Source organism: Drosophila montana, unplaced genomic scaffold, assembly GCF_035044405.1.
Source record: "Drosophila montana isolate Dmon_TW-CO22-7 unplaced genomic scaffold, ASM3504440v1 contig_1_1, whole genome shotgun sequence".
Classification (NCBI taxonomy): Eukaryota; Metazoa; Arthropoda; class Insecta; order Diptera; family Drosophilidae; genus Drosophila; species Drosophila montana.
The window spans coordinates 1,632,819-1,657,881 of NW_026996920.1; the positions used below are offsets into that span (position 1 = coordinate 1,632,819).

At 38.0% G+C, this 25,063-nt stretch overlaps 1 protein-coding gene across 2 annotated transcripts; it reads right to left on the minus strand.

The window, feature by feature from the left end:
* Positions 1–685: 685 nt before the first annotated feature.
* Positions 686–24,465, minus strand: wry (weary). 2 transcript variants are annotated; one of them, XM_064679246.1, is made up of 12 exons: positions 24,110–24,465; positions 17,129–19,175; positions 12,030–12,178; positions 7,410–7,603; positions 6,793–7,065; positions 6,607–6,703; positions 6,231–6,358; positions 5,545–5,687; positions 4,725–4,847; positions 2,847–2,949; positions 2,538–2,719; positions 686–1,484 (listed from the first exon to the last, which is right to left on the minus strand). In XM_064679246.1, exons 2-12 carry the CDS (start codon positions 19,049–19,051, stop codon positions 1,101–1,103), a joined length of 3,699 nt encoding a protein of 1,232 aa, XP_064535316.1. In that variant the 5' UTR covers positions 19,052–19,175; positions 24,110–24,465; the 3' UTR covers positions 686–1,100. The 2 variants fall into 2 exon arrangements, with proteins under 2 accessions (XP_064535316.1, XP_064535315.1); XM_064679245.1 differs by having other exon boundaries at positions 2,847–2,958.
* Positions 24,466–25,063: the final 598 nt, after the last annotated feature.

The window sequence follows — 25,063 nt, forward strand, 5'->3', positions numbered from 1 at the left end:
GAGCTCTCATGGGTTTCTTTAATATATAATTAAGTTTTTTTTCAGCATTTAAGTTTTATTTTTTTGCTTCTGAATCTATTTGTTATGTTCACTTTTATTTTAAAATTTGCACGTCTATAGCAACATGCCCAATGCAGCCGCAGGAACACACACATTTGTATAATCCTGCTGATTTTAAATACACATATATAAACCGCAAACAATAAACATATTAGCCTTGATGGCAAATTTTAATTTATGATAATTAATGTTTAATAACAGCTTATGATTACCTCGATGGCCAACCCGTTAAATATACATTTTGCGTTTGTTGTGCCGCAAATAAAGCGACAATAATCTCTCGCCACAAATTAATTTTTAACAATTTACCTTGTTTGTGCAAATAAAGACAATTTATTATTGCGGTTAAATTAATTTAGTTTAAATTTTTGGCCGCAAACACATTCTCTCGAAAGTGCACCAAAACATATTCATATTGTTTGCTTCTCATTGAAGTTAGTTTAATCGAGATATTTGTCTTTTGCTTAACCTACAAAACATGTCGAGCAATTTTACGGGTAAGTTTAATAATAAAAATAAAATCCATAACGTTTTGGAATATATCGAATTCTTTTCGAAATATTTATTTACTGCAAGCTGTTTAAAGGTCTATCGTTGTGAAGTGAATTGAATCTAATCTTGCAAATATATAATTCACAATCAGTTAAAACCACACAATTCGACCATAACGCGACCTCAGCTATTGTAAACTATAAACTGTGAAGTTTGTGTTTGCCCGACTTAAATAAACATTAGCACACAAGCTGTTAAGCCTATCATCATGTAATATGTATTGTATTTGTTTAATCAAATGGTTAATTTGTAGTCAACTTTATTTTAATGTTTGTTTTTATTTTCTATTTGTTTTTAATAATATCAGTACTGTCAATATTGTCAGTACTGGCACTGCAAGAGTAGCACAAAAAAGTTTTCAACACGAATCAGTTCTTACTCTACTAATGCGATTGGGGCTTCTTTGTGAATTTAACTAGCCAGCCATCATCCTTAGCTCCGGGTGCAGCTTCTGCTAAAGCTGCTGTTCCAGCTGCAAGAGCCAAGTCTCACTGTATTAGCGGCAAGTGCTGCGAGTTCTCACTGAAGTCCACCGTGTAGTACATGTCGTTCTCCATATTCATGGCCAGATGCCGTTGGAATGGCCGCTCGTGCAGTTGTCCACCCAGCGTGGTCTGGGTATGGAGGCTGCTGCCATTTGGCCTGGAGGACAAATGACGCGTTGACTGTGCCGGATTGCCGGCTGCCGCAGAGTTTAGGTCACGCTGTGCAGCTGCAGTGGGATCATTGAGAACTTTGCCACTTAGCCAATGTTTGTTGAGTGCTCCTTGCGTCTTGGGTCGTCGACTAAAGCCCAAAATAGGAATAAATGAAGTGGAACGCGTGGAGAACTTGCGATACGTTTGATTGACATTGCAGTGGCAAATTGTGACCTGGTTGACAAAAGTACAAATCAGAACAAAGAAAATTGTTAAATTGTACTCATAGATCCCATCCCACAAACGTAGTTTGAAGACGAATGGCTTTGCAGATATGTGAGGAAATTGTGAATCGGTTTTCAACCAATTTTGCATGTGGAGCTATATAATGTAGTAGCCAGATGTGGATAAGATTTTACACATTTCGATTAGATATCTTGATGAACATAAAAATAAAAGAAGAACTTCAATTTTGACCGGTTATTCCTAAAGCTGTAACATATAATGCTTAACATAACATATAATGCTTAAATACTGTGTGCAACAAAAAGACGGATCTTTAAAAAGATACATAACAATAGTTTTAAACTGGAAAACTAGTATGCATGGAACAGATAGACGATCGAGACTATATCTCCTGCTGTGTTTTACACATTGCATCAAAAAACTATAACACAAAAAGTAAGACTTCTGAGTACAAGACTAGGAGAGACCCTCCCCCTAACCTCAAGTCCTTTCCATTTTTTTCAATTTTAACGTTATGCAAAACCTGATTAGTATTAAATTAATTACTAACTACTCTGTGAAGTGCTATTGAAAAATAAGCAACCACTCCAGTGGCAAGTTTCGGAATGTAGGCCTGCATTCCTGATAGGGTGGAACTAGGCTTAATATAAATTAAAAACTAAGTGCACTTGCTGCTTGCTTCAAGCGTGCCTAGCGAAAAAATCTGTATGTATAACATATATACAAATATATATATTATGCGCATAAATTTGAATACTCTTCAAACTTGCCGCTCGATTGAACTTGGTAAAAAAAAAAAAAGAAAGAAGAGAAAGAACAGCTACAGCTGGCTGGGGCCATGTTAAAGTAACCCTCGACTCGAAACATGGAAATGAATATGCAATGCCAGCTCGCAGAGTTTCCAGAACCGCAAAGTACAATTTCCCTATTGGTCAGCCCCTGTTTCGTGTTCGCTCCTGTTACCCGCCTTGTAAGGAGGCAAATGTGAGTTGTGTGCGTGTGTGTGTGTGTGTGTGGGTGTGTGTGTGTGTGTTAACTTACCACAACGGCAACGATGAAAATGGCGGCCGCCAGGACTCCAGCCGCAAAATATGCATTATGCAATTCAATGGGACTCTTAAGCACAACCGATGAACCAAAAGTTTTGTCATTAAAATTTCTGGCGCTCGCATCGTCGACAATAAATTCACTCGAGCTGACGACGGTCTCGACCACAAACTCATCTGCAGGCACAAATGAATATAAATGGTTAGCTCCTTGGGCTCCCCTTGCCTGCATGCCTTAGATAGTCGCATCGCGAGCTTTGCATATACAGTATTTGGGCTTAGCCCGAGTTAATAATGCACTTACCTTCACACATTTTGCCCGTGTAGCCGGGACGGCACGCACAGTAAAAGCTGTCCCCGCTGGACCAGCAGGTGCCGCCATGGGTGCACGGATTCGCGCTGCACTGCTGAAAGTACTGGGGTAAGTAGTAATCGCATTGGTTAGGATACATCCTCTTATCATTCGCATAAATGTACACATTTGTCCTACACTAACTAACAATTAATTGGGGGTTCTGTGTGTGCAACTGGCATATTAAATATTACACGCGCGCGCATAACTATGCGCCATAGCAAAATCTAATTAACTTGCCGGCGGCTGGCCACACCGCCAGACGAGCTCCTTCATCAGCTTCGGCTTTGGCGTCAGCTCCAGCCGGGTTCCACCAGCAGCTGCCTCCGCTTGTAAACAGGTCTGCCAACTACTCCTTCCCTTTCCTTCTGGCTGTCGCTGATGCTGACGTCGTGTCTGTCGGTGGAAATTTGTGGGCTGAGAAAACTCACTGGAGATGGTTTTCCCTCCTCTCGCGGTTAGAGAACATGTCCATCAACGTGAAAAGCTTTAATTATGGAGCCCTTGCGCCTAATTTATGTACACTTTATTAAGTTCTATTTTGCCAAAGAAAAAATATCAAGTCTTTGAGCGTTTATTAAATATTGTCAAGTGGGCTGCTAACATAGTTGGCGGTAATGAAAATGGTTGGCAAAACTTAATTGTGGCCTATTAAAGTTCTCTCCTGCCTACGTTGAAGCATAGACAGATAATAGATAGCCCTGAACAAAGAATTTCAACAGAAGCAGCCGAGTCACGATTCTTCTTCTGGGTGCTTCAAATTCAAAATTTCAGAAACAAATATATATTTTACGTTCGAGGCAATTTTCAATTTAAATTTTGTGTGGAGAGTGGATAAATAATTCAACTCTCGACTATAATTTTAGCAACATCTATAGAACAGATTTAGAGATCGATTTTAGACCGAAACAAGACCCTTAAACAAGTTCTATTGTGTGAGATACGAATATTGCTCGCACCGTAGTTTTCTTTGAAAACAGAGTATAAATATTCGAACTTTCTGAACAGGTGTTGACAAGATTTTGCAGATATATTAATTCGTAATTGTTGGAATTGGATGTCTTGAAAGAACAGAACAGTTGCTTGTGTAAAAGTTAATAGTCAGACAATCTATTTAATAAAATAATGCTCACGTATTTAAAGCATATGTTCCCCTGTGTGAATAGCGATGGCCAATTGCAGATTCTACTTCATATAGTCGTTATTCCGATCACAATATTGTGCCAAAGAGTTTTCAAAGCATGGAAGAAATGGGCTAAATCTAAGTTTATACGGTATATTAAATATTTGTTTAATTGAAAAGACGTCCTAACCAAACTAGCTAAATATTCGTTTCATTAGAGGTGCCCATAGAATCCATCAGTAAAAGCTTAAGTTATAATTAAAACCCATTTATTGTGTCGGGTAAAATTGTGATAAACAAGTTTTTATCCACTCTCAACTAAACTAAATTTGGGTCAAATTAGAAACAAAAAAAAACCATCAAGCCTATGTTTAATCAAAGTGATTGCATTTGGTATTTGGTAAACAATCTAGAAGCGTAAATCAGTAAAAAGTACACAGAACACGAACTGCCGCAACATAAGCTCCAAATATTATACTTTGGAATTTTACAACTGGGACAATTACAAAGTTGCATTGAACTGAACATTCCTCCATTCAGCATGGCTGTGTCTATTGGTATGTGTTGGGACAACGGGTGGCTGCCCGTTGTCAGCAAATTGTGGGTATTTTGGGCTTTTTGCCATGCACATCCAGCTGGGCCACAGTCCGTGCAGAAAAACGGTCGGTCCAAAGCAGCGCCAGCTGAGTGCATAAATCATGACTTACCGTTCGTGGCATTTGATTACAATCCGGTCCGTTGCGACCTCCTGGGCATTCGCAGCTGAAATCATTTCCATGATCAATACAGCGATGTCCTTCGGGGCACGGCTTATTGGCGCAGAAATCAACCTAAAACAGACGAAGGCAATAAGAAAAGGCAAACCCTCAGTTTATTGAAAAGCCGGACTTCATTAGATATTCAAAAATCTGCCTGTTATTGATATGGGCATATGTGGGTGCATATATTAGCCATGGTAAATCCAATCAATAATATGCCAATTTGTTTGCCTTGACAACTAGCTACAGGCTGATAAGAATACAATTTCACACGTTGTTGTGCATATTTATAAATATTTTGAATTTTTGCTATGCAAATATTTATTTAACAAAGGAAGGACCGGGAAACTGTTTACAAAGAATTTTCATTAAATCTGGAAATGGAAATTAGGAAATGTGTGAAATAAATTTCAAATATATATATATATATATATATATATATATATAAGGACGAAGTCATTCAATCCATCAGAGGACCAATTGTGTTTGTCTAAAGGTATTACTAGCTAGTATTGGCCGAAAGGCTGGTTGTGAACATTCAGTTGCCTGAATGACTGAATCATTTAGATGACTGATTGCGCAATAACTCGAAATGTGTACATTTCCCTACATACATGAGTCGAATACATTTGATATTTATTAATACTTAAATATATATGGAGAATTGAGCACAGAATACGCAATAATCACACTTATACGATTCGAGTATCAAAGTGTCGCATTGCGCAGTCCGTTGGCTGTCGTCTGATTTGTTCTCCTTGACACTCACCTTTATTTGGCAACGGTTGCCTGAATAACCTTTCGTACAGCGACACTCAAAGCTGCCGATGTGATCGATACATTCGCCGCTGTTTTGACACGGATTCGATTCACATTCATTATATTCAAAGTTGCACAGCTCGCCAGCAAAGCCTGCAAGAAGAGCCAACCGGGGCAAAGGGGGTGTAGTTGGGGGTAATGTTAATGTGCAAAACAAATGAAATGGAAATTTCAGCGAACTGGATATTGGCAACTCGGAAACCGGAGCCACATTTGCTTTTTCTCTTTTTTATTTTTTATTTTTTGTTGTCGAGCTTGATTTGTGCAAATTGTGTTTGTGCCAATGAAATAATTTATAGGCTTCAGTGCAGATTTTATTGCTACATTGTGCTTACATTTTGTCGGATTCGCACAGACATAGTTGAGCTAGAAAATAATTGGACTTTCAGCTTATATAAAGATTTCAGAAAACATAAGTTTGTGAGTAATGCCTGTTATAAATTGTACTAGGAAGTGCTAGTATAGTTAATCTAGAGACTTGAAACTTTGTTAGCAATTGGGCAATTGTCAAGTCTCTATATAAAGTGATACGAATACACGGACGGACAGGTATATCCTCTTTTCGCGGCTATTAAAATAAACTCAAAATAAAAACTTTTGACTTTGGAACTAGACTGAGTCTGTTTGATCACTTACCTGGCTGACAGAAGCAGCGAAAACCATCTTCTTGATCCACACAAATACCATGCACACAGGGCGAGGATTCGCATTCGTTTAGGCTGTGCTGGCAGAGTGGACCCGTGTATCCCGGAGAGCAGTCGCAGCTGCAAAAGTGGCAATGTTTAATCTTTTTCTATTCACTAAGCTCTATTTAATAAGCCTAGGTAACAAGTGATATTTATAATATGCATAAATAGAAAGAGCATGACAAAATTGTTGGGTACATGTTCGTCGAGCATACTCTTGCTTGGAGTACTTTTAGGTGTTTGCGAATAAATCGAACGACAGACAACACTTTGCTGGCTTAAGCCACTGTCACATGGGATCTGTGGGCTAGACAATGTACACTTACCGAAAGTGCGTTGAGTTTCCCAGGCAGCTGCCGCCGTTCATGCACTCGGCTGGATTGCAGAGATCCGATTCGTATTGACAATTTTTGCCCGCATAGCCTGCATCAGTGCGACACAAGGGGGTTATTAGCAAGATTGGCTTACAACGCTGCTAAGGAGAGAAAATGGCCGCTCATTAATGGCCTTACCGTATGGACACAAGCACTGATACGAGTTGCCCTCGTGGCCCTGGGAGAGGTCGACACAAATGCCATTGTTGGTGCACGGGCTGGGATTGCAAGCATCAATTTCCTCGCAATGGGGACCTGCAAAACCGACGCAGCACTGACACTCGTACTCCTCCATGGCCCCGTTCGAGTAGCACACGCCCTTGCCGGAGCAATCGGCGCCCTCGCCGCAATTGTCGGTTTTTGTGGTCACCTTTAGGCGCACACATTGCCCTCCCCACAGCTCGGACACCACTATTAAACAAGAAAAAAAGGGTCGTGAAATTAATTAAAGTCGGTCTAGGCAAAAAATTGTCCCCAAAGACAACGAAAAAGTTAAATAACAAAACCTAAAAGGCACGGAGACGGCCGCAGCTTTGATACTCTAACAAAGTTAGCAAATATTTATGCTAGAATGCTTAATGATTTTTAATATGTTTCTTTTAAGTTATTTTAATGGTTATAAGCAACAAAAACTAAAGACTTTTATTCTGTATTTGAGCGTGTGACATAATGTCTGTAACTCAACCAAATGAAATTGTGTTGCAAGAGTATCTTCAGTGCTCATTAATGAACATTTTGAGGCGTAGTCTACCTACCAATTAACAAGTTAACTCCCTCAGTGAGGTCCTTATCATACAACGTAACCAGCTTCCTTCCATCGACCACCAGAGGCGTAATATCCAGGAGCACACCTTCGGTTACATCGCAATGTTCGTGGCCGGAACGTGTTACTTGGTAGACCTGTGCAGCATGCGCAGCGCTTTGGCTGTAGTTGGGGGAGTGTGGCACCCTGGAGGGTGCGTCAGGAGAATGAGAAAGAGAAAGAGGAAGGGAAAGGGAAAAAGAAAGAGGTAAAGTAAGTCGATGAAAGTTTAAGTTACAAATATGATGGCGCATTCAAGCATTTCTTGTCTCCCAACGCGCTGTGTACTTAATTAATTGAAATTATTTATAAGCATAGCTGCCCGTTTTGTAAGCGGAAATTAAATAGCACCGGGCGGAAATTAAATTAGCTGGCAATTATTTATGAACATCTGCTACTTTGAAAAAGTTATTCATTACCAGCATGGAAACTGGCCCGAATCCAGCTTTACTTAGGCAAATAGATTTCAAGCCCAAATAAACAAGCACATCAATATAAATAGTCTCCGTTGGCAAATAAAATATTATATTGACTTAATTCCCCAACAAACAACAGCTTACTTGGAAACTTAGCAACCTTTTACACAATGCAGCAAGCTGTTAAATTGCCATCTAACACAGAAAAATATAAAGTTTTCAACTGTCGATTGACTGATTGACTGATTGACGGACTGATTGGTGATAGACGCACAGCCACAGCCGAATGTATCTGCACTAAGACGGGATTTTAGAAAATTCCTGGCGCAGTAATGAAAAAACTTTGAAATCGGTTGCATGAAACTTTTGTTTTTCGTTTAAATTTCTTCTTCAAGATTTTTGTAAAAACTAATGGAGGACGTCTTTCGCAATGTGCGCAAAATTCCTAGATAAAAACTAAAGACATTGGGATTTTAGGTGCAAAAGGCCAAATTTTTTTCCGATTGACTTTAAACTTATTTTCTGTGTTCTACATAAGTCAAATTTCTCTAGGCGGCGCGAATGACTAGGTAATACCCTGTAGCTAGTTCCAAGCTACCGTAGCAAACATTCAAATTATACATACACCATGAGAAATGCAGTCTTCAAAAAATATATATGTATATAAATATTACATATTTTTAATGGAGACAGAATATAATTAATAAATTTTGACTTTGGAAAGTACATGGTCGAAAACGGACGGAAAACTTTTAATTGAAACTTTTTTAGTTCCTGTACCAATTTAAATGGCTAAAAGGGGATATGTTGCAGTTGTTAAAATGTTTATAGTATATCTGGCAGAAGAAAATTTCTCCGACTCTAAAAAGTATAAATAGTATAAAATAAATAAATAAATACATCTGGTATTTCCCGGCCTTGTCCAGTCTTAGTATATTCTTTAAAATTAAGCAAAATACAAATGTATTTTGAAAATTTAAGCTTGCACCTATGTCAAAAAGTACGGTATTCGGTGGATAAATCAAAGTACTTTACACCACTTCCATAGGATATAAGGGGCAGGAGAGGGAGAGGGAGCTCAAAACTTTTCACTTCCAACCTATTTGCCACCCGCTTTACCATATTATTTATTGCTTATTATTTTATCAATTATCAATTTGTTGGCTGTGATCCGCTCCCCTTTACCTTAAAATACACACATATTAAATCGATAAGAAAAACTTTTTTGACATCTCATTTTCATAATTGGCAACTTTCTTGCACACGCTCAAATGTATGCTACGCTATTTGTCTTTTTTCGTTCCCCAACTTAAAAAATCCCTACACCTTACCCAAAATGGATGATGTATTGTTAACAGACGGACAAAATATCCATTAACTTTGTGCGACCGTCACTTTGCCCCAAGCAACTTAAATTGAACGTAGGCGCTAAATTTGAGGTATTTCAAGCTTGCCTTGGACCCTCGCACAAAGGAACAGAATATCTTTAAAAGTTTGCGGCTGCAAATAAATTTAACATTTTGCTGAAAATTTGAGGATGCATAACACAACCCAAAAGTTTATTAATATATTTATATGTTTACGACTATGCCGTGCACATGCTTAATCCTGGCTTTGTGCACTCTGTCAAGACAAAGCCAAGAGTGCCAGAGGATACAGAAATACAAAAAAATAACCCAAAGCTACCAATGAAACGTGATAATTGTCACAGCTTTTTAGCAGCATGCGGTCAGCAGCTGAGCCCTGTTTTTTACCAAACTCTGGACACCCGGACTCTCTGACCTCAAAATGACTAATGGCCAGCGGAAAGAATTCCGAACTACAACAGCACCCGACTAGCATTAATATGCACATTTAGTAAGAGATTTGCCAACAGTAGAAAGTAAACAAAAAATAGAAAAATATAAGCAAGGAAAACAAACGAAAATACGTGATAAAAGTACATGTGCGAGTGCAAATATATGGATATATACAAATACATGGACAAATATACATATACATATACATATACATATACATATACATATACATATACATATACATATACATATACATATACATATACATATACATATACATATACATATACATATACATATACATATACATATACATATACATATACATATACATATACATATACATATACATATACATATACATATACATATACATATACATATACATATACATATACATATACATATACATATACATATACATATACATATACATATACATATACATATACATATACATATACATATACATATACATATACATATACATATACATATACATATACATATACATATACATATACATATGCATATACATATACATATACATATACATATACATATACATATACATATACATATACATATACATATACATATACATATACATATACATATACATATACATATACATATACATATACATATACATATACATATACATATACATATACATATACATATACATATACATATACATATACATATACATATACATATACATATACATATACATATACATATACATATACATATACATATACATATACATATACATATACATATACATATACATATACATATACATATACATATACATATACATATACATATACATATACATATACATATACATATACATATACATATACATATACATATACATATACATATACATATACATATACATATACATATACATATACATATACATATACATATACATATACATATACATATACATATACATATACATATACATATACATATACATATACATTACATATACATATACATATACATATACTAAGAGAAAGAAGGGCGAAAATCTAAAACAATTTAATCTACTGAAAAAGGTCATTCTGATGGCAGTACGTGAGTCACATGAAATAGAGACCTGTGGAACCCAATGGTCGATTGGGTGCGCTGGTGCACTAAACATATAGTGCCCCGTTGTGCGAACGTGCTGAAGTAAAATCAATAAAAGTTCCTAATGTATGTTATTATATATTAAGCAGAAGAACAAGCACGTCTCAAACAGCATTAAAGTACTTTAAATGGAAATAACAGGCAAAAAGCTCTGCATGCACGCTAGAAAATGCTAACAATTATTTAAAGCCATGCGTAGACCAAAAAGACAGGGCGGAGAACACGGGAAGCTCATCTAAAGGCATTTTTGGGGATTTTCTTCATAGGGCGGGATGATGTTGCTGGTATATCCAAAAATGCTGACGATGTTGATGATACTCAATAATAGTTGGCCTTACTTTAAAAAACTAGAACCGCTTTTAAGAGACTGTAAACTTATTCGTGAACTTTTATGCGCGCCAGACAAAATGTCAAACATTTTTTCGGGTCGGGCAAACCGTGAAAATCGTTACCTCCCACATTCTTACACGTTGAGCACGTTAAAAATGGGTAGGAAGAACAAAAAGTGCAAATTTATGTAACAGGCAGAACGAAGCATCTTCGACCCCATAAAGTATATATATTTTTAGTCATTAATAACCGCGTCGATCTAAAGATGTCTGTCTGTCGGCTACCTGAGAGATTATACGAGCTAGATACTTGAAACGTTTAATGTAGGTTCCACTATGCCGCGAAGATATCATGAAATAGATAAAAATCAGTTTTATAATCCTTTGAGAATATCTCGGAGAAGAGCTGAGATATCAAATTAAGCATGTAAGTTCTTCTAGTATAGTATATATTGATTCAGAATATTCCACTGGTGTTGGTATTTACACACACTTGTATGTCATATTTATGTCATACAAATGTCATATTAATGTCATAAAGATAAACTAATTAACAGCCAAGTTATTCCTCCCTCGGGGGGAGGAAAAACAGCAGCAGCAGCATAAAGTACGTATGTAAGCTGGAGCGTGTGTAACGCATCTCGCTGTTAGGTTTAGGGTATCTCTAGCTTTGCATTCCTAACTAAAGCACTCTTTGAAAATCTCGAGTAACCAATTTAATAAGCTGCTTTAAAGTTGAGGCCAAAAATATTGCATATATTAAGATCCCCTTGTCAATAGAGACTTTCGCAGGGGGTTCCACAGAACAACAACCGTCTTGATTGTAAATACCCTCTTTACTTGTTATCGGATAGAAATTGATGCACAGACAAGCATTTACCTGGTTGTGTTGTTCTGCACATTTGCTGTCCTCAACTTGGCATCGTTGATTTCGACAATTAAAATATCACCGGACTGGATGTCTACTTCGCCTTCCCACGTGTACATATTAGGAGTACAAGGCTCACCGAGTTGGCATTGTTCCGGGATCTGCAAAAGAAGAGTTGTAAAATTGTTTTAACATTGTCACAAGTTAGGGGTTGAAGTAAAAGCCGCAAATGTCTTGTTCCCTAAAAGTTAGCAGTCGAGGGGATTAAAAGGTTGGTCGGTTCGCTCTGTATGTGATGTGGTTTGTAGCCGCAAAGCCCAACATGTACATGAAAAATTAAAATAAAAAAAAGTGTTTATCTGAATAATTTAATAATTTCAGTTTCATGTGCTCGTCTAATGTAGTAGACCGAGTCCCCTTTAAAGATATAGCCTTAAAAAATTTGCATACTGACTACGACGAACCTCATAAACTTTGTCATATGCGTAATCCGCCCTCGTGAGGATTACAGCTTATGTCCAGAGTAGGTGGAAGCATATGGAATAAACAAGGTTTAAAACACAAGCCATATGCGTATATCCAACCAATGAAAATCACTTTTTATTAGTTTGGGTTAATCCACTGCCAAGCTGCAGGATATAAGCAAGAAATTAGTTACAAGACAAATGAGTACCCTAGTCGAGTGTGCACAACTAGGAGATAACCTGTATCCAGCTCCGAAATTGCTTTTACTTGTGCTAATTCTCCCTTCTCCACAACAGAATATGCATATTAGAATAGTTTAATTAAGTCTTAAAATGGCATTCAAATGGGATATGCCAAAGTGCAAAGCTAAGCCTCTACAAATTATTTTCTGGAGGGAAATATTTAGGAGACAGGTATACAAAAAGTAGAATAATCTAGAACAGTGTGTATTAATCTAGCCCCTACACAATTGGTATTTCTAGCTCTTATCATACATATATTTGCACAAATCATTCTACCCTCCTTAACCCATTTCAGTGAGTACAGGGTATAAGAAGTGTGCGTTTGTGGCTTTCGACAAGGGTCTCGTCTGAAAGTTTGTGTATTTTAGCTCAATTTTAAGCGGTTTAATTTGAATACGTTCAAACGATTTGCCTGTGTGCAAATTAAAGCAGTTCTAATGGCTCGTATCTTGTGAAAATATATTTTGCGGTATAATTTTGCTGTCCGGCGTATATATATAACATATGTATAAACTAAAAAAACAACATGTCAGAAATTTAATAATGAAAAGTAAATTAATTTGCTCATATATTTTTAGTCCATTTATAAACATAAAAGTTATTTTCGTTTTATTAATGAGAGAATACTTTGCAGAGAAATTTGAACTACAATTATTATTATTAAAAAAAAACAAAAAACTTTTTGTCCGGACTGACTGACTGACTGACGGATTGTCCAACATTCTGATTGATGATGTATGAATAGCTCAAATCATTTTCAAATGGGTAAATAAGGTTATCTCTTGAATTAGAGAAAAAAAGTTGGGCAAAGCTAAGTAATAAATGCTAGTTAGTTTATATATTTGAATCTGTTTTTCCGACTGGTAATCAATGCTTTTGACTGAATATTGAAAAGATGAAACAGTTGTATACTATAAGAGCTAGAGACTTGAAATTTTAGCTGAAGGTCCTCCTAGTACCCGAGCAGATCGAGTTTGTTTCCGATATTCGATAACTTGCCTCGTTTCAAAGTAATCGATAAAAATCGATATCGAAATCCTGTTTTTTGAGCAATTTTGGGAAAATAATAGGAGCTAAAATCACCAAACTTGACATGTACTTTCTAGAATAGTATATATATATATCAAGTATCTTTAATTTTATGGTTATCGCCTGTTGGAAGAAGAGGGTTTAGGGTATCCCCTAGTCTGGAGCTCGCGACTAGAACCTCTTACTTGTTTTCATTTTGTTTTAAATGGCCGCAGCACTGACGGAAATTAGATTTAAATAACATTTTATGAAAACACTATTACAAGTCACTATAAAACGATCCAATCAGGCGCAATAAGCATATATAAGGAACGCGAACATTTGACAACGAGCGGATAAGCTCGTAAAAGGATAGTCAATCAGTCAGATAGAAAATAAGCCAACGATTGACTTCCTCAAATGAACCCAACAAATTTAATGCCTTGGAAAGCTATACAGTCAGCACGCTGCTTTGCCTAGCTAGATAAGTTATTGATTATTTGGCTACATCTGCTGCATGCGAGTCAGGAAGCATCTCTAACAAGTTTACCGGGAATATCGAGGGTCAGATGTTTTTTGAAACTCGTCCTCCTGGCTGAATATGTAAAAAGGACATTGGAAATCAAATAATGAAGTTTCATTATCTATATTAGGTCACATTTGATGAAACATTACAAAAACTAACAAAGCACAATGCTGCAAACGGTCGCAACCGACTACGCAATACTCTGTTCGTGTTCCATTTGATTGATGCCTTACAGACTTTGTGACGACATATTTAAAGGAGATTATGCCGTTGTGGAGCTCAGATCTAAAATTGTGGAGGATTATGATTACACGAGTATATTCGTATGAGAATGGACGGAGCCAATATACTCCTTGCAGCTCGTGATGGCAGGGCATAAAAAGGCTTACAATTTTTAGCCCCAGCTTTGCATTTTCTGTTTATTTCGTCGTAAATCAAGTCATTCACTATTACATACACAGCCCGGCCTGAAAGAAAATTCAGCAACGCAACAAAATAGTCATTTGCAGTGTCCCTAGACAACAATTTAAATATATTTTGGCATTTTTGTTGTTTTTACTGCTTTCGAGTTATCCTTGCGCTACCTTTTCTTCAAAGTTAAATTGTTTTCTATCTCTGTCTTTGTTTTCAAATTGGTTTTTGTGTGTCTTAAAAGCTGTTTTATTGCCATAAACCGAGCGTCCATCTCGGGCTGTTTCGCCTGCCATTTTGGGATTAATTTTTGTTTAAATAAACATCAAAATTGATTTTCTGCCTGCCTTTGATCAGAACAATTAAGCTTTCCTTTTATGCTTTTCATGCATTTAATTGCAAGCTTGCTGCATATTGTTAGCTCAAGCGAAACGCATTCAAGGTAAAAAAGTTATCGTCAGATTGCAATAGGTAAATACACCTGCTTAATTACAACAAATATGAGATGTATTTGTAAAATTGTTTTTTAAAAAATCACAATTTTCATGCAGTCGTTATGATATATGCTATTTTCCGCGAATTTAAACAGCACAATAAGTCTCGGAACTCATGAGCTTAGTTAAGACTTAAAAACACAAACTAAAAATGAATTGTTCAGGAAGGAAAAGGAAGTTCCTGTCAGAGTGTTTTCCCGTTAGCTTAGTAATATTGTTAGCTAGTCAGTTTTGATAAGATAATATTTAAAAAAAAAGATATTCATATAAGAAAAAAACAAGAAAATTTATAGCACGAATTTCAAATTCCATTTGCTATTTGATAAATGTGTAGATAGATAAATTTAATACTGAAAGATTTGTGTCCACAGAATCAGACAATTTATATATATTGACTAAGGTCGTTTTATATTTTATTTATATGGCAGCACATAAATAAGTAAAATACATTATTAAAATTTATCCGCACTGACTGACTGATTTATGATCTAAGCACATCTAAAACGTAAGAGCTGAGAAGCTTAAATTCATACCTGGCTATCTTATGTGATGAATGTGTACTCTAAGAAGTGGGTTAGGGGGATTCCCCTCTTGAGTGTAGTTTTTTTTACCGTCCGATCAGCCTAAAACTCGCTTTCCTAGTTCTTCGTTTAAACTAATTTGAAAGGTGTTTCAAAAGACAAAAGTGAGGGTCAAGTGTTAGTTTGAAATAATTCGAGACATTTCATGGATAGAATGTGAAGGTCAATGCTTTCTCTGATAATGAAGCTGTCCGTATAGCGGCAAAGTCTTCTTTCTCTCCCACAAGCTGCATAAGTTAAGGAAAGTTTAGAATACAACAACAAAGATGCTCTACAACGGTTGTAAGCTATTTATTGGCAATTGACAGAGTCTTGCGCAGTCGGCTGTAAAAGTAAAAAAAGAATAATGCGTACCTTGCATATAATTAACACTAAACTTTGAGTTGGCTTTTGGATCTTGGAAAAAAAAAAATGAATTCTAGGCTGCAAATTAATTAAAGAACACATTAAAAGGAAGGACGAATAAGTAGGCTCACAATAGAAAAAAATCAATATTGGGTCCGAGCTCTCTTGGGATTAAATACCTTTTGTACCTTTAGTTGTATTTTATTTTTGTTAACATTTTTTCTGTCCTATTTCCGTGACTCCTTGCATTGTTTTAGTGCCCAATGTGAACGTAATTACCGTACGCTGAAATGGTACGAGGAAGCTGCATAAAAAGCAAATAAGGGTGACTAGAAGATACTCTGGACCTTATGCACAGAAGCGTAGATACACAAGCACGCCCGCCGCAAGCTGTACACAAAAGTCCCATCCTATGGGAGAATCGGAGCTTATTGTCCGATCTTTTTGAAATTTGCAGCTCATAAATATGGCAAAAAATACCTTGAAGATTTTAGTCCCGGAAATTGACGCACTTATACATACGGACAGACAAACGATGGGACGGACGGACATATGATGTGACTTTCCTAGATCGACTCAGCTTGTCATCCTTGTCAAGAATTTCAATGCAGCAATGCAGTCAGCTCGACTGGGTCCAGGGTATCCCCTAGCTGCCGACTTTTACCTGCTACTACCACTCGGAAACTTATCTCCCCAGCCATACCAAACCTTTTCATACAAATTACTAGTCCATGGGCACTTTTTGCTGTTGTCTGTTGAATAGCTGCCGAACTAATTGTTTAGCCTGTTCGGCAGAGCTGTGGCTCAAGTTGTCTTCTATTATCAGCGTTTCAATTGAATTGCTTGGATTTAGTTTGTTTTGCTGTGGTAATGTTAAGAGCTAAATAAGGTTTCAATTGTTTAGAGAACAACAAACAATACACAAAGCCGTAAAGCTCCATATCTTTTTATCTCAAACTATCCCCCTGTCTCCGTCTCTCTTCGTCCTTATATACATACATACATACATATAAATTTGTTGTATCTTTGTAGGACTTACCACATTTGGGAGGAGGAGCTCGTGCGTTTCGTTGCCACGCCACAGATGCGAATCCTGCGGCACATTTTGTATGTCACATTCAAGCGAATTGATTTTCTCCTGGAGACGACTTAAAATCCGCGGCGGAGCAATTGGCTTTAATTCCGATTTAGTAAGATTAGCTGAATGACGTGGTCTCTCCACGTCTGGACTTTGCTTTGAGGCAGACGTTGTTATTTTGATTTTGGCCGAGACCACTTCCAGCTTTTCCAACTGCGGGTCGGCGGCATCCTTCAGCAATAATTTAGCACGCTTAAGCTCCTGCCCATATTTTATGGGTTTCACAGTAGACCATTTACTCGTTGTTTTTGCTGCTGAGGCGCCGTCAAAACTTTCCGCCGTAGTCGTCAAAGTCACGCGTCTCGGCGGCAAGTGCGTGGTAGGTGGGGGCGACTCCGTCGAGCTGCTTGCCGCCAAGTTTGCGGTTTCGCTTGCTCTAATGACTTGACGTGGCTGCTGCTCTGAACTTTGCCCGAAACTCTCAGTCAATGCTGGGCCCTCTGATGACTTTATAATGCTGCTCCCAGTGGGTGCAGTCGTCCCTAGCGCAGTGCCAATTTCTTTCATTAACTTTCGTTTATTGTGCAACAACATTTCGTTGTACAACTCTTTGCTGTTGTAGAACTTTGTGGTGGAGAACTCGGGATGCGAGGCAACGGCTGCCTCCGCGGCAGATGCCGCCGCATCCGTATTGAACTTGGTGTTGGCAAAGTCGACGTGTGGTATGCCCATGACATCGCTGGCCCGTTGCTGCATCGGAAACTCGAAGCTTTTCTTCACACGCCGATCAATGTAGGTGTCGCCCGGAGCCAGCTGTGGCAGCCCATGCGCCTGGCTCCTCCTCAAAGGAGCCGCGGTTGTAGTTTCGTGCAACTGAAACTTGCGCTCGATTTCCGTTATCAAGTCATCTTGCTCAGCCAACAACTTGCCGGTAAAATAGCTAGGCGTGGACTCCACGCCAGGAGTGGTTGTCAACGGGGTTGCCGTTGCCGTCTTCATTGTCGTTGCCTGATTGACCCTTGGGTTGTCTACCTCCACCTCGTTGGGCATTAGATTCTGTCGGTACTCGTCGACATTATCGGGCTGTCGGAACACGGTACGCTGCCTGAGCAGCTCATCATTATCGCTCTGCATCATCGGCTGAAAGTCCTCCAGCTGCACCGGATACAGATCCACAATATTCAGCTTGCTCGCCCCCATCGGCTGCTGGGCCAATAGGGCACCATAGCGCGTCCGCTCATCCTCATTGAGATCGGCGAGCGTCTCGGCCACCTGGTAAGATTCTGCCGCCTGCATTTGTATATGTATTGGCAGAGCTGGAGAGTCGCCGGAGTCATCCTCCCCTTCCTGCTGCTGCTGCTGCTCAATCTCTGCTGCTGGCTCGCTTAGCCTAATGCGGTAAAGCCTGTCAAAAACGCCGCTCAGCGATGCGAGTGGCGGCACGTTTGTCGTCATTAGCTCATCCGCCGCTGTGGCTGCTGCTTCCGTTGTGCCAGCTCCTGTTGGTCCAGTTGAGATTGCATATTCCCGTGTTGTTGTTGCTGCTGATGCTGATGCGGCAACCTCGCCTGCTTCATTTCCGCTTGGAATGGCCGCGGCTGCTGTAGCTGTCGTTATGGGCGTGGTCGAGGCAGAGGTGGTAAGCCCAATTTGTATTCCCGATAAAGTTTTCGCTGTACTCTCGAAACGTTCCGATTCGCCTACGCCGGGGGCACTGACCACTCTGTGGGCGTAGCTGCTGTGCGAGTCATTTGTTATGGTAAAAGTTGCTGATGTTATTGGCGATGCTGTTGTTGTTGCCTCGCCCGTTTGTGCCGCCGTGCCGCAAACTGTGCAGGCAATTACAAATGTTAAAATGCACATTTTAGCTATTTTCGCTAGCATTGCGGAAAGTATTTTGCCGCCTGTGGCTCTGGTAACAAGTTATTCTTATTCTAAATGTTTTTCTTTTTCCTTTAGTTTGTTGCTTGTAGCTTGTTGACTTCATCTGCCTTGGCTCATGCGGATGCTGCAGCAAAGAAAAATAAATAGTTCAGAAATATTATCTCAATATATTATTGAAGGTCATTTACAGCTAAATTTGAACCACTTAGTTCGTGTTTGACTTAGTAATCAAAAACAATATAGCAATGGGTATTTAATTTTAATTTTCAACAATTTATATTCCTTCAAATCCTATTAATCAAGCAAAATATTCTGTGGGAAAGTGAGTTGATCAAATGTTACACTGGATAAAAAAACGTGCCAACAAGCCATAACTTGGCTTCTGGACCCTTTCCTGCTCAAATGAAGCTAGGACCAGAACGGAGTGCGTCCGGACTTAATTGAAACTTGCCTCAGATAAGCTCTGATGTATTTACAGCAGTTTTTTATAGAAATCATTGTCAAAGGAATTGTCTTTTACATCTGATCACAGAAATTTGCGGTTTATTAAAAAGTCTTCTACGCCATCTGCAGCATTCGCTTCCTCGCAAAGCTGTCCCGCCGGAGCCAGGTAAAGATTTTCAGCAATTATGACCGCATAATGTTGCCTAGCTTTATGTTAATTTTTAAGGAAAAAGGAAACTGTTTTCCGCTGCAATAACACTGCTGGAAAGTTTAAAAAATAAACTCAGCTCTCTCAATAGCCTAGCTTTGAACTGTTTATTAATATTCCTGCTAAAACGGACTGATGTTAGATGACATTAATACCTAACATAATACATATCAGAAACCATTGAATGAAAGGACTCCCTGTTTGAAACCTAAAAGACAGTTCACGTCTTTGACAGATCTTAGCCCACAGGGCCGGTACAAAGTGACAATGACTTCCTTTCAAATTGCAGTCTGATTGCCCGCCCCCGGGAAGCAAGGCTCACAGAAGTGCAGAGATCTGCTTGAGTGGAGTCTTGTACAACACTCCAGACTCCTAGACTTTGGGAACAGAGACATGCATGTAGTTGCACAGACTCCTATTAGACACCGATGGACGATGCTATAAATATACTAGATTATACCCCTTGAAACTGAAAACTGTTCTAGATTTAAGACAAGAGTATATCAGGGAGAAGTCTGTTTTTGCCTGCGTAAATGCAATTTGAGTGATAAATTCAAATAAAATCCGGTGAATAAGAACAGCTAGGAACGCTCTAGTCGATTGCATTCCTCTAAAAATCTTACCTCCGGCCTGTCTAACGCAAATTCTCATTATTGCCTAAGGTCGCAGCTTGCAAGTCTTTGTCTTCTGGCTATTTTGTCCACTATACTAACCCAATCGTGAAGAGTACAGCTTTTGACTGATGAAAGTACTTGAATATTGTTTTCTAATCTCAAAAAAAGTGTTTGCTGTTTGTCGTACTGTAAATATGTGTAACAAAATTCTTAACCTCGTTATTTGCCCTCGCCGGTTTAGGTCTTGCTCGTGAGTCTAATTCACAAATGAAATATTGAGCCCATTTAAAATTTTCTATTTACCATAAAAAAAGAACCATGTGAAAATTGCTTATGTTAACGTAAAAATGCTTGGCTGCAGAAAAATAAAAAGGGCACAATCAGAAAGGATGCCTCAGGATGAGACTGGCTGCGCAATACCCTGTTTACGGTTTAATAACATTTAAAAATAGGTATACACAAAAAAACCTGCCGATTATATTGTTTAAATATCATTGGGTTTAAACAAAAAATTGGGCAGTCACCTTCGAAGTTTACCTTAAAGAAGAGAAGATTTTCATGATTTGTAAGGGCTGAAATAGGTGTGGCATTAATATATTTTGCGTGTCTTTGTTGCTTGTAAGCAGAGTATAATTTTTACGAGTATAGAAATTGAAAAACGAATAAAAATGTACCCGCAGAAAATTTGATAGCGAAAAGATTCTAAGGTCTATGTGAAGTTCGTTTGTTGCTGTTTTGCTCTTGTAATGTGTGCAAACAGTTTTAGCAAAAAAGGAAAATGTAAATAGAAATAAAGATGAAGCTTAATTAAAAATGCGGCCAAGCGTGATGTACACTCCGCACTGAGCCACCTAATATAAACGCACATAAATATATTGCCAACCGCAAAAAGCGGTGCACTTGGGCCAAACCGACTGCGCAATACTCTGTTTACTCTGATTACGAGAAGAATAGCCCTTAAATTATTATTTGAAAGCAAACTGTGAATTTTGGATACACAAATGTATTTATGCGGCTCATGATGGTTTGGGGAATAAAATATTATTGGTTCAATCGTAGATATAAGTACCTGTAATGTTTGTTGGGACTTGCTCTAATGCATTGGTAGATATAGGTGGAAAAAATCTTCGACATTTTAGCTAAGGAAAGCACTCTAAATATGTCAAGTAACAAGTCTCTACAAGCAAACTCTTAAAACCCTGTGTACAGTGTATAAGGTATGGCTGGGTGGGAAATAAATGCGGGCAGCGATGGGATGTTGCTGATAAACTTACGTTGACTACGTAATCGTTTTCCCCTATATGCGTTTCTTTTATTTAGAAATGTTTTTGTTTGGGGCCGCATATTTTGGTGGCACGCAAAATATTACTTTGAAATCGTACAGTTGCAAGCACGGCGCTCAGAAGCTGAAGGAGGCTGCCCCACGCAATTGCACATTTTTAGGACGGCAACAAAGGCGAAAAGGACGAAGCTCTTTTATTCAGCTCTGAGCTAGAAAAATTTCAAGTCAAGTGCCGGCAAGTCGCTGCTTTGTGAAAACGAGTCCTATTCAAGGCATGCCAGGAGAGAGGTGAGCTCCACCGTGAGCTAAGACCAAGCCAAACAAGAGCAAACCGAACATAAAATACCCTGTTCTTACTTAATTACGAGCTAAGTTAATTCCCTGTCAATTGTTCCTAAATGAGCTATAAGAGAGAGTTTTGATAATATTCTGTGCATATGTCAACAAAAAAGTAAAGAGAGCTCTAGTCGAAAGTGCCCGTTTGGCGGTGTGTAGAGGGTATTTACTTTACACATCGCCAGGCGTCCGTAGCAAACATTGGAGGTTCCTTTTATACATTAACAAAAACACAGACAAACAGCGCCGCGATGTGCGGCATTTTGTTCAGCGTCTTTGCTTCTGTTTCACGCAGCTCCATAGAAAATCGTTCCGGAATTAGTTCTCAGTCTGATCTTTATAAAACTAATAGGCCAGTTCCCTTAGAAACATCCAGAAACAAAAGTCAGCTATACAATTACACTGAATGGGCATTGAGAAATCTCCTACAGTGAAAGCATATAAAATACGCTCTGCAAGGATTTGAGCACCACTCCACACGGAATGTCAATGTGTCGATGATTACTATCAGAACATAATATTCACTTTTGCCCCACGGTGGCATTGCCAGTGATGTAGTTGGAGTGTGCTACTTTGCGAAGAACTCACATTAATCTTTATTTTTATACCACAAAGATGAAAAAACATGACCGAAGAAGGAGGAACGAGTGCAAGTATCCAGTTTAAAACGCTTTTTGCTTAGAGAGAGAGAGAGAGAGAGTTAGAAAGGGGGACACATATTTAGTAGGTCGCTCTTAAGATTCTTAAAGCTTAAGCCACTCGAAATACATTATATGGCTGCCGTTTTTTACGATCCTGCGGTTTATGACGTTAGTGAACAACAGGACGGGGCTCTGAACATTCCTCCCGTAAGGGCAGTAAACAGTTTTTATATAAATATAGCAGAAGCGTGTTTCTAACTTAACGCAAAAGGCATGCCCCTGTTAAGAAGGAATCCGTTCAAGACATTAGGGGTGAAAAGTTAAAGTTCGTTCCAAAAATATTAGGAAAATTTGGCAAAATCTTTAATAGCATTTAATAACATTCAGACTTTTTAAAAAATATATGCCCTAAAATATCTAAGCAAAATTATTTGTTAAATATTGTACAGTCAAAAATTTAGTCTTGGTTCAACAATATTTAAAAGCTACTTAAAAATTTTCACATATTTGGAAATGAAGTGGAAAAGTTTCAAATATTACCGAGCTCTGGCTTTGTCAACTGTTTTGTCGTTTTATATACTCTGGTAACTCTGGTTTTATATACAATGGTAAAAAGTAATTATATTGAGCTTGTGCAATATCCAGCGCATTAGTTTGCACCCGACTGCAACTTTCTTTCTTTTTTAAAGCCTCTAAAATCGTTTTTTAATCAAAAAACCAACGATTTAGACTGCGCAATACTCTGTAAGCAGCTTACACAAGTTAAAGGGAAGACTATTTCCAAACTATGACTAGGAGATATCGATTTTGGCAATTATTTGAGCCAGGCTATGGGCGTGGCCACAATATTTTTAGCTTCATATTTAGAGGAGGTCACCAAAATAGTCTACGTGCCAAGTTTGGTGACTAGTACCAAAAATATGTAAGACAATATTTGGGTGTGCCCAAAAATGTTAAAACTACCAAAAACTCTAGAGTCTTGTATAGCATTTAAAGTTTAAAATAACCAGCATAGACAAAAACTTAAAAAAAAAACACAGAAAACGGGTATTTTGAAAACCAATGCACCTTTTTACCCCTTGTGAATAGAGTATTAATAGAGCAGTTATTTTCGGCGTGCCGAATATAAAATATTCTTACAAATCAGACTTGTGAATCGAACTGCTGATAAGTTTTTGTTCATATATAAAAAGGCATACTGAAGCGAGAAATCTCTAAAATTGGCTAAGATATTTTGAACAGCAAATGAGTATAATCTGGTTTAAAAACGGACAGCAAAGTTAGGATTAAATAAAGCGGACGAAACGGACGGCAAACGGACATTGCCTTATCGACTTAAGTTTATCTAGAATATATATTAATTTTGGAGTCGGGGATGCATTCTACTCAACGTCAGACAATTTCGCACGATTTTATAATATCCTCAATTAATATTTAAATCTATTGTTATTATGTAAAAAAAAAAAATATTATATTTAAAGCTAACTCTTAAAACTATTGCCTTATAATAAGTTTAATGCATTTTGTATTTACTTGAATTTTTCAGCTTTCCTGTTATTATGATTTAAATAATACATATTTTCACCAGTCACTGAATTAATATACGTTCCTTAGTCGTAGCACTATTTTGATTTATTTATATGATATTATTTTCTTATATTTCTGTTTTCTTATTTAAATTATTTTAAAAGTACACAAGCTCCTTTGGAGCGCAAGTATTTAAGTACTAATTGAAATAGCCACAACTCCCTAATTGTTTACAGAAATGCAAACAATTGAAACTTTCGGAAAACACAATTAGATTTGTTGGCGCGATGCTCTGTTCTCAGCTGTTGTTTTTGCTATCTGGTTGTCTAGAGTTTGGCGCTGACCAACCGTGAGGATTGAAATCTGCTCCGCTACTGAAGCGGTCTCGTCCCCAATGCAATGGATGCTGCGTCATCTAGATGAAAGCTTTGGGTTGCCATAAAACACGAGAGAAGCGCCATGCAGTCAATTTTCTCTCCGCCTTTGAGCATGCGCACAGCATCCGTGTTTCTGTTTTGGGTTCAATTTTGGGCCATTTGGCGGGTACGGGCCAGACGTGCTTAAAAATTACCCAAAACATTTACGTACAGCTGTCTGGCATCAGCTGGTGCGGCATTCAGACAGCAAAAGGAGGTCGAAGTGTACTCGAGTCGCAGTCATTTACCATTATTGTCTTATTTAATTATTTTACAATTTTAACATTTATTTTTGTCCATTTCATTCTGTGATTGCCTGAATTCGTTACTTCTGCCAATTGTCTGCAACAGTCGTGGGTTTTATTTTTTCACTGAGGAGAAAGCTTTTCATTATGCGCCCTAATGTGTGGGTAATGCATACAAAAGTCCTAATGGATGCTCATGTGGGTGATGCGGGAGAGCATTGACGTCGGCTCTTGGGTTGGGCAAACATAATGCCAAGTTTTTTTTTTTATACTCGGTGCACATTTTGTGCAATCTCTGT